The following is an 11,025-nucleotide window of genomic DNA, read 5'->3' on the forward strand; positions in this document are numbered from 1 at the left end:
TAATAGACAAATTTGCTAAAAGGCGTAAGCAAATCATAGTGAATCCATAGGCAAATTAGGTTAGTGTGAAAAGCAAAAATGAACTACTAGGAGAGAATTAGATTGATATCGATCATTGCAGTCCTTGTGTAAGTGGGATAACAAGTAAAAGCTTACAAAGGTTCCCCATAGTCATGTAGGTCGATCTAAATGGCTAATGATTGTCATAGGATCAATTGTTTTACTCATGACAAGCTTGCAACAAGTCTAAATGCTCATCATCTCTAGCTAAAATAATCACACTATGCAAAAGCGAGCACATGAAGGAAAACACTTAAAACTATTTATGCAGAGCATGCTTGATTTATTACCAAATAAAACTTGATTCGTTGCTAAAAGCCACTTCATTATTGGACACTGATATCTTATAAGAAAATCCTTAACAGGCAGAAACAATAAAGTTAGATTCAGCCTCATCCAACCCCTTCCCCCCTCCAACAAAAAATCACTACATTACCTACTTATTAACCTATCAAGAAAATTCCTCTAGACAAAAAAAATCATGAAACACAAATATGACTCGAGAAGAACTCATTGAACAAAAAAATTGGCAACACTTAAAGACCTAACATCTGACTGCTATGCCAAAACAGATGATAGAAATAACGGAATTAGCTACTAAACAACGACCTAAAATACTACTTATTCAATATAAATTAGATCAACTATATTGAGTTCAAAGTTTTTTGGGACTAACTACTACCAGATAAATATTTGAGCTAAATTTGATTATGAATCACAATTAATTACTAAGAAAGGAAGGATTAAACGACCAAATTACAATGAACTACTAGAAAAGGGGAGGACCAAACTACCAAAATGTTGTGAATCCCCTCTATCTTCTACTACTCATTGTTGCTTTGCTTATCCACATTTCTATCGGAAGTTAAATGCAAGCATCTCCATCTGCCACGGTCTCTCAGACATAGGACACAAGCACACTACCTCACAACCAAAACTCTCGATCTCTATTTCGATTATCTCTTACACAAATCGGAACCAACAAAGTACATCTAGTATGAACAAAAACAATCAGGGCTTCCAAGTTGCACAAAGAGAGGGCATAGATAAAGAGAGAGAGGGGGGAGAGGGGTGCACTCATATGAGGAGAACAAATTTGCTTGGGAGCACGTGACAATGGAACATGTGCAAGCCGAAGGAGTTGATGTTAGACTTAGCCACCCCATGTGGAGGAGCTCGATCTGACGCAGAGGTGCTTGGATCCAACAATGAGGAGTTCGATACCACACAATGGTGCTCGGATCCGAGGACGAGGGGCTCAATCCCTTTAGGAGGAGGTCGGCCTCATTTCAACACCATGGAGCCCTGCCCAAGGTTCGACCCCCGTGCTTCTGACCAATGCCTTGCCTTGACCCTACTCATGAGCGCATCCACCTGCGGTGCTCACACGCTAACGCCCCTCATCTGGGCCTCACGTCGCTGCCCCTAGCAGTGGACGACAGCATGCGTGCCGATGATGAGCACACCCTTGCCAAGGTTGCATCGACGAGCTCTACAACGACCCCTCTAGAACCACCACATGGGCGCGATGGTCCCGTAGTTGGACGACTGAGGAGAACAGCTGCTGCACGTGGAGAAGGGGACCAAAATGCAACGATGGAGAGGAGGAGGTGATGGGGCTTTGGTGCAGGTGGAGGCGAAGGAGGAGGCGGTGGCAATAGTGTAGGGCACGGAGGCACTATGGGATCTCGGTGGCGGTGTTGCAGATGGAGGATGAGAGAGAGATGGGAGTAGATAGGAACGAAGGGGAAAGTGAATGAAGGGAGTGGATAAGGACGATGGGAGGGGCTCAATGCAATGAGTGTGCGTTTGAGCGCATGCCGATGGATATGAATTGGGGGGCGGCCGCCGCTGCGTGCGTGCTGGGCAACAAATGGATGCGCAGTAAAAAACAAGTCTTTACCTTTACCATATCATGCTACTATACATATGGCAACAAAATAATAATGGAATCTTCGCTCTTTTTAATTGCATAGCAAGGGCCTAGAATCCCACTATGTGAAAAATAAGAAGACACCAAATTAGTGATGGGTCGTAACATAACTCGTCACTGATGATAATAGTGACGTATCGTGGTGTAACCCATCACTAATGACGATCGGTGATGGGTCATCGTAGGCCAATCATTAGTGACAGGTCAAGTTATGACCTGTCACTAATGACAACCCATCGGTGATAGGTCATCGTAGGTATTTCATTAGTGGCGGGTAAAGTTGTGACCCGTCACTGATGGCTAACTCAATGGTGATGGGTCATCCTAGGCCAACCACTAATGACGAGTTATAACTTGACCTGTCACTAATCATGATATTCATTCATACTTTTCAGCAATCAGTGTGGTTGTAATTGCAGCATTATCCAAGCAACAAAAAAAGAACAAGAAATATAGCTTATTAGGTCAAATCGAATACAAGAAAAAAAGCCTCTCACTAAGTCTAACAAAACACTTATTGCAATATTTTTTTATATGTGCATAGCATGATGCTATATCTTTTATTTTTCTCTTATCTTTCTCACCTCACAAGCACTATAATAAGAACCATTGTATATTTATGCTCAAGGTTAATGTAAAGGGTGGTGGTTATAGACACAAACGCGCTTAACGAAAATGGTGCAAAAATTTAGGGGGTGAGAACTTAATATTTCAAGCCAAATTTGGCTTCATAAAAGCCGCCAAACCTGACATAATTCGAGAGAAACGTATTTAAATTTTTCTGTAGATGTTCGTAGAGTAAAAAAAAACATCAAAATCGGAGTTTGTATTAAAAATTTTTGTCCATTTTACCGAAGGCACTCCGATCATTTATCAAATTGCGATCATTGGCCTGAGAGAAATTCATAAAATATTTGTACAACTTTGGATGAAGAAAATTTTTATATATAAATCAACAATTCGCTGAATTTAGTATCAAACAATTCAATAATCAATAATTCAGCAAAACTAGTCATTAGTGACTCATATATGACGGGTAACAGTTATAACTTATCACTTATAATCTTTATTAGTGACAGGTTAAGTCGTGACCCATCACTCATTATTTTATTGGTGATATGTACTAACTCATCCCTCATGACTAGTCATCAGTGACGCGTTTGAGATGACAGGTGTGGACCCATCAGTCATAATAGTTATTATGCGTCACCTAACACCTAGTGTCCCCAACTTTTGATTTGAGGGCACGCTCTAGCTTCCCAAGTCACCGGCTTCCTCTTTCCTCAAAATTTTTGAGCTAACATTTTTCTCGTTAATTTTTTCTCAAAACTTGTTAGCCAATCTTTTTCTTTGTAATTTTTCTTAAATTTTCTGTGCTAACTTTTTTCTAGTTGATTTTTACCTAAATTGTTTTTTGATTCACAGCGGTATTTTTTTTTCAAAAGTTTTGAGATAAACTTTTTCTCGATAATTTTTCTCAAAAAGTTTTGACCTAGATTTTTTTTATTAATTGTTTCTTAAAATTTTTAACCTAAACTTTTTCTCACTCCTGATTGCGGACTATCGGCTCGTGCGCTAGCAAGGTTACTCGCGCTAATTAGTACTGTCCCAGAATCGTACGTGATGGACTTAAACTTTCAGCTGGATACTCACAGGACTTCTGATGTCCTGATGGATACGAAAAAGAGAATATATAAAGGGTTTCCTCGATTTAGATTGTTTCCTTGCATGCACGCATGTACTCCTGATTTTTGTGTCCTCTTATATTTTCTCATACCCAAAACGAATGCATTAGTAGAGTATGCATGCGTGTGGAGGCTTGCCTTTTCTTTTTTTTTTGACCGATGACGTCTTTTAAGGGCACTGAAAAGTATGCGTGTGGGCGTAACAGAGCACTGGAACGTGACGTGTCTGCATGGGTGTGGTGGTTTGCCCTTTTTTCTTCCTCTATCGCACACATGGTGTATGGGTTTGTTTGAAGTGACTCGCCGGTGGGTAGATCTTTCGATCTGAGCCGTTATATTTGCCTCACGGTAGATGGATGGCTCGATTTTTTTCTCTTAACGTGGGAATTTTTTTAAAATCTGTGATTAGTATAGGTATAGATAGATATATAGATATATAGCTAGCTAGCTAGATAGATTTATAAAATTGTGAGATATCCATGTGAGGTCAAGAATCATGGACATCCGCAACAACACTAACGACACGCCTGCCGTGGCACGAGTTGCAATTGGTTGAGAGTTACAAAAGAAATATTTCTTCAGAGTTACAAAAGAAAGGATCCTTTGTCGGTGGTGGTATTAATTCCAAGCAGCCTGCTAGAGTTAAGCACATAACCTTTAATTATGATTTTGCACATGCAGAATATGTTCCCGGGCCCACATGACTAATACGAATGGCGTCTCGCTCGAGCCAACGAATATGTTCTCTGCGAATTAATGCTTCAACCTCACCTATATAAACAGTAACCATGCACGCCGAAACGATGAACCATCGGTGCATCTAGCTAGCTCCTTCTGCTCACTCACATCACACAACGAAGGGATCTAGTACGTGACAAACAAAGTACGTACATAGATCCAATGTCGAATAATGGAGGATCGTCGAGAGTCGCCGACGCCGCGACAGCGGGGAAAGACGGCGGACAGAAGATGGACGACCCCACTGGAAATGGCGCCAAGACACTGAAGGTGGCCGGCGGCAGGGCGCTGATATCCTCAGCGAACCTGTTGCAGCTGCTGCCAACGGGCTCGGTGCTGGCGTTCCAGACGCTATCCACGAACTTCACCAACCAGGGCGACTGCTACCCTTCCAACTGGTGGCTCACCCTGGGGCTTGTCACCTTCCTCACCGCCACCTGCATCTTCTTCGCCTTCACGGACAGCGTACAGGACTCCAAGGGAAAGGTCTACCATGGCGTGGCGCTGCCGGGGCGCCTCCACATCTTCAACCTGCCGAAGGAGGAACGGAAAAATTTCTCAGCTAAGCTCAAGGAGCGGGGCCTGAAGGCCGTGGACTGGGTTCACGCCTTCTTCACGGCGGTCGTGTTCCTCACCATCGCGGGCAGCGACGTGGGGCTCCAGCAGTGCTTCTTCCCGCAAGCCAGCGAAGACACCAAGCAGCTGCTCAGGAACTTGCCGCTGGGCATGGCGGTCTTGTCCAGCTTCGTGTTCATGATCTTCCCCGCCACAAGAAAGGGCATCCGCTTTGACAACAGTGACTACAATATTATTCCGGATGCAGGATCTGCTACTCAGGATCACAGCAGAAAAGATTCAGTAGGTAACAAACAAAGCAACGACGACAAGACACCGAAGGTGCCCGCCAACAGGGGGCTTACGTCCTCAGCGAACCTGTTGGAGCTGCTTCCGACAGGTACGGTGCTGGCGTTCCAGGCGCTGGCCGCGACCTTCACCAACCAGGGTAACTGCCACCCTTCCAACTGGTGGCTCACCCTGGGGCTTGTCACCTTCCTCACCGCCACCTGCATCTTCTTCGCCTTCACGGACAGCGTACAGGACTCCGAGGGAAAGGTCTACCAGGGTGTCGCCCTTCCGGGGCGCCTCCACATCTTCTACGCGTCGAAGGAGGAACCGAAAAATTTCTCAGCTAAGCTCAAGGAGCGGGGCCTGAAGGCCGTGGACTGGGTTCACGCCTTCTTCACGGCGGTCGTGTTCCTCAGCATCGCGGGCAGCGACGTGGGGCTCCAGGACTGCTTCTTCCCGCGCGCCAGCGAGGACACCAACCAGCTGCTCAAGAACTTGCCGCTCGGGATGGCGGTCTTGTCCAGCTTCGTGTTCATGATCTTCCCCCCCACGAGAAAGGGCATAGGCTTCGACAACAGTGAGTACATTATTATTGACCGCAAGTAGGAGAAGCCCGCCCCGACTTGACAGCGTCCACCACAAACTTCCGCCCAGCCTTCATAGCCTCCATCAGAGACTCCCGCCCAGCCTTCACACTTGATTTCGGGGCATTCTAGCTGAACATGCAGTGTGGACTGCCGTTGATCCGTTCCAAGGAAAAAAAAATCAATGTTGTAATAGATTTGTTTGTACCATTCTTATTTTTAATTTTTTGTGCAACATTTTATGGGTTTCATGCATGGCATTTTTATTCTGTTTTTGATCTTTTTTGGTGATGTGGCCTAGACGGAATCATGAACATAATTGTACCACTACAACTACTTTTAAATATACGACTTGTTCATAAAGCCAAAAGCTTATCATCATATGATGTTAATCTATACTAGCATAATGCACTACTAGCTACAGAAACACCACTAGACGACGGCCTATCACTGTTAGTACATCCAAAATCAACAGCGATACTATATCACGATCAGTTCATAACTTCCTGACCACAAATGATTGAGCTGGTAAGAACTAACAGTGATATATATAACTGCAGGTTTTCTACATGAATCTACAATGAGAATTATGGATAAGTGTCGGTTTGTTCCATAAACAGTGATATATCATTATGGATATTAACCAGAACGGACAGTGCATACAGTTAAAAAACCATCTGGATTGACCATTTTTACACGTACGTATGCGTTGACATGTTGTGTGATACTTATGCTGTGTACATGTGAAACGTAATACACTAACCGACGTCTGTTAGGTATGGTACATCCAAGTTGCTTATGAAAACATGCGTGCATGGCTTTAGAGGTGACGTTATCAAAGGTACGAATCTCACGTTTGCATCGGTGCTAATAGTATGAGTCCTGTCCTGGATGAAGCATGTAGATGCATGTTTTATGTACGACGCCACGTAGACCCTACTCGGTATAGATCAGCTAAAGAGGAGATCACTAAAGTAATACAGTGCTATAAAATCGGCTATATATATCGGCCTATTATTCCATGTATCTAATAAACCGATAGCGATAGAGCATCACTATCAGTTCATAAGTCATGCAAGAAAAATCAGCTAATGTAGCTTATAAGTTAGCAATGATGAAGGGCATCACTGCCAACCGATGGTTTGAATTGGCAGTGATGCCCTACTATAGCTTCACTGTTTGGTGAGTACACCAGCCAGTAGTGATACCTGGACTATCACTATAGATTCTAGTTACGAACTAGCAGTAATAGTTTCATTACCGATTTGTAACGGATGATAACTTATCTTAAAGAATTCATAAATTTTTCGTACGAAGTTAGATAGAAACAAACTTCATATAAAAAATATAGCTCATAGATAGATCTATAACTTTGTAGTTTAAAACTTTTGCATTTAAAGTCATTTAGATGCCTAAATAATCATTTGAAATTTCAGACAAAAAAGTTCAAAAGGATTGCATACGCTATTGTTATCAATAGTACTATCCGGACCTCTCCGGATAGTTCGGTAATCTGCACAGAGTAACACCGGAGCATTTCTTGCAGAGAAGAATGCAAGTGCAGAAGACTGAAGATAAAACCCACTGGAAGGTCCGGTGCTTGGTTTATGCTCACCGGATTATAGCACTGGGGCATTTTTACAGAGGCGACTGCAAGTGTTGAAGAATGAAGAGCAACCTATCGAAAGGTCTGGTACTCTGAAAATAAATGCACTCGGCAATTCTTGTAGAGAAGAAGTGGCACGATTTGGATCAAGATAACTCACCAGAAGATCCAATGATGGATTTGAAAGCACATCGGAATATCCGGTGTCCACAAAGGCTTTGAATGGAGTTCTATCACACCCGGTTTTAACAGACAAAATCAAGTGCGATTTATGTGTGTCTAGGAAGTTTAACACACATAAAGACAATATAGGTGAAGTAACAAAAGCAATACTTTAACTTACAACCATTTACTTCTCACAATAAAAACTTCACCTAAACAACTTTAATAACTAAACAACAACATCTAAATGACAGCAGAGAGACGAAAGCATCGGCGACCAAGCACTCCACAGGCATCGACCAAAAGACACGCTCCTAGAACACTAGGTCGTCGTCTTGGAAATCTTCAAAGTCTTCCACTAAGTAGCATAGGTATTGTGGGAGATAGCAAGGGTGAGGATATGAAGTACTCAGCAAGTGTGGAAAGTAATGACATGTAGGCTTTTAAAAAAATAGGATAACACATGGTATACTTGCGTAAATGTGAGTAATAAAAAGATATTTGGACTAAAAAATATTAAACAATTATTAAGTGAATGTAACCTATATAGACAAACACCCAGCATACAAGGCTCCCCACCATGCATACCGTAACCGTCTAGTACTCCCTGTAATATAATTAAAACCACAACCAAACCTGTCGATGATATGGGATCCAGGGGTTCCCGAGTCCTGAGGCTAGGACAGCGCAGTGCCACGTGGCGCCTTCCCTCGGGGACCACCTCCCCGAGGGCTCGAGGGAAGTAAGGTCCGAGAGTAGGTGCTCAGGGACGAGAACAGTTGGTCCCTGAGTACCCCAAAAGCCCCGAGGACTCGAGGGAAGCCAGGTCCGGGAGTGGGTGCTCAGGGCCAATAACAGTTGGTCCCCGAGTATCCAGAGAGCCCCGAGGACCCTAGGCAAGCACGGTTCGGGAGTGGGAGCTCAGGGCCAAGAACAGTTGGTCCCCGAGCACCTAGAGAGCCCCGAGCACCCATCAAGCCCCATGCCGGTGGACCCCATAGGGACTCCACGATGAGGTGTCGGTAGGTGGGGGGCCCGATGCAACATTTAATGGGGAGCGTGGACGGTCACATCCAGCCACTTTCCGCCCACGCCTGCCGTACTGAATATGCCAGTCCCTGCCGCCGCCTGGCAGGAAGGTGTGGGCACAATTAATGCGTCAGGTCCCATCGCTTGTCCCCTCGCGGGGCCCATGAAGGAAAGCGGTTTGAAGATATCTTTGATGGGCACGAGGCTTAACACCCTGTCACATCAGGCCGTAGCAAACCTTCTCTGCCCAAATGGGCATGAGAGAGCACTTGGAGGCTGGCCGGTGGGCGCCCCTGCGCCTGCTAAAGCTGGAACGCGAAGACCAATGGAACCGTCCGAGGGATATTTTTCATACCTCCGTAACATCAACTGTAGACCAGTGATGGTCACTTTCCATTTATTGTTTACGGGAACTTATGCCCTCGTTCTGGGCACTTCCTGAAGGGCCTCCCCCCCCGATAGATAAAAGGGGGGAGGGAGCATGTTGTAACAGGAGAGTAAAAAGGATAGGACAACCGAAGCTAGAGAGAGAAAAAGGATAGGACAGCCACAGGACAGATAGAAAAAAGGATCCGCAGATCGATAAAGATCCAGAGAAAGACATTCAAAGAGCATTGATAACATACTAGACACACAGGAGTAGGGTATTACGCCTCCGTGCGGCCTGAACCTGTCTAAATCCTTGGTGCATTTATTTCTACCAGCTGATGATGATACATCCTGCCTAAGTCCTACACGCATTAACCCCACGTACGAGGTAGTTCCAGGACTAGCCCCAAGGCCGAATCTCGAAGGGGATCCCTTAGGATCCCTGCTCGCGGTGTTCATCCACCGACAGCTGGCACTCCAGGTAGGCGGGTTGTATCCCTGAATCCACCTCATTTTTTGCAGAGAGAATGGCAGGTGGATATCATCTTCAATGCCCTGATTCAGACTCGAACGAGGAAATGGAAAACATGGCCTAGGGGGCCCTAGCTCCGGCTCGTCCTCAACGGCGTCAACAGTTGGCTCATACGGCGCCTCCTCGTGTCGGGGACAATGGCGCTGGGCCCAGTAGGGCCGCAACCGCCACGGGCAGGTCGCCAAACCCGTAGCAAGGGGCCATCATCCCTGCCGTAAGATTGGCATCCAGACAACACCAAGCGCCAATACGGCGCAAACTCAACTTTGGTGACGCCAGCCCTGGGAGTGCCTTGCTTGCGGCACAAGCACTCCTTAGGCACCCGCCTGTCCAGGCAGCAGGAGAAACGCCAGAGGGCCGTTGGCTACGGGAGGTAGCCGACTTGGTGGGCACGACTCATCGGCAAGTACTTGCCCAGAGTTCCTGTACCACCTCCCTCCATGGTACAACTAAAGCCGGAGCATCTTTGGGTGGTGGCAGAGCCGGCCGAGTGGGTTCCAAATGAAGTACCGCCCCCCTGATCACAATGGGAGCTCAAGACCTCCGCTTGCACATCAATGAGCGAAGGGCCATCAAGGATGCGCGTGTCACCCTCAAGCGCCGCCGGGAGTCCTGACGCGAGGCTGAGGCGGTGGAGGACCAAACCTCCTCTTTGCCGGCCCGCGACCGCAGGGGTTCCCCGGTGCGCTAGCGTTCACCCCCAGGGGCACAGCCGATGCCAAGATATATGGCACGGGTTGCCGGGTGTTCACCGGTGAGCTCCGTCAGGTCAACTGGCCCACAAAGTTTCAGCCCAAACTACCGGAGAAGTACGATGGTTTCATCGTCCCTGTCAAGTTTCTCCAGATCTACACCACCGCTGTCCAAGGTGATGGGAAGCTACTTTCACGTGGCCCTGAGGGGCTCTGCCCACTCTTGGCTCATGAACTTACGCCCAGGCTCTATTTGCTTCTGGGATAATCTGTGCCACCAGTTTGTGGCAAACTTTCAGGGCACCTTCGCGCGCCCCGGCCTGGAGTTCGACCTCCATGCCGTCAAGCAGCGGGAGGGAGAGACGCTGAGGTGGTTCATACAGTGCTTCAGCTAGGTCCTCAATACCATCCCACGGATCACTCCCACGCTATCATTTTCGCCTTCCGGCAGGGTGTCTGCGACGAGCGGATGCTCGAGAAGCTAGGCACGCATGAGGTCGCGACCACCGCGGAGCTTTTTGCACTGGCTGACAAGTGTGCCAAGGCGACAGAAGCTCAGGCGTGGCACGGTCCGTGCCCCGAGCAACCCGCAGCCAACAAAACAGGTCCTTCCTACTCTGATAAGTGGGAAAAGAAAAAGAGGAAAAGCACGATGCTGCCCCTATCCTGCTGGCAGAAGGCACCGCACGCAGGCTGGCATGCTGAGCGGCTATCGAGAAAAAGCCCACTCCCGCGAGGCAAGAGGCAGGGAAATGGTGCGAAATCCACCAAACCGACTAGCACGACCTC

General features: G+C 46.6%; 1 protein-coding gene across 1 annotated transcript; it reads left to right on the plus strand.

Moving 5' to 3' along the window:
* Window positions 1–4,498: 4,498 nt before the first annotated feature.
* On the plus strand, window positions 4,499–5,946 carry LOC133925861 (uncharacterized). Its single transcript, XM_062371609.1, has one exon. It carries the CDS (start codon window positions 4,579–4,581, stop codon window positions 5,866–5,868), a length of 1,290 nt encoding a protein of 429 aa, XP_062227593.1. The 5' UTR covers window positions 4,499–4,578; the 3' UTR covers window positions 5,869–5,946.
* Window positions 5,947–11,025: the final 5,079 nt, after the last annotated feature.

Source organism: Phragmites australis, chromosome 8, assembly GCF_958298935.1.
Source record: "Phragmites australis chromosome 8, lpPhrAust1.1, whole genome shotgun sequence".
NCBI lineage: Eukaryota > Viridiplantae > Streptophyta > Magnoliopsida > Poales > Poaceae > Phragmites > Phragmites australis.

Bases quoted from the DNA above. Each gene is read 5' to 3' on its own strand.
- LOC133925861 (XM_062371609.1), top strand. From the start codon at position 4,579: ATGTCGAATAATGGAGGATCGTCGAGAGTCGCCGACGCCGCGACAGCG.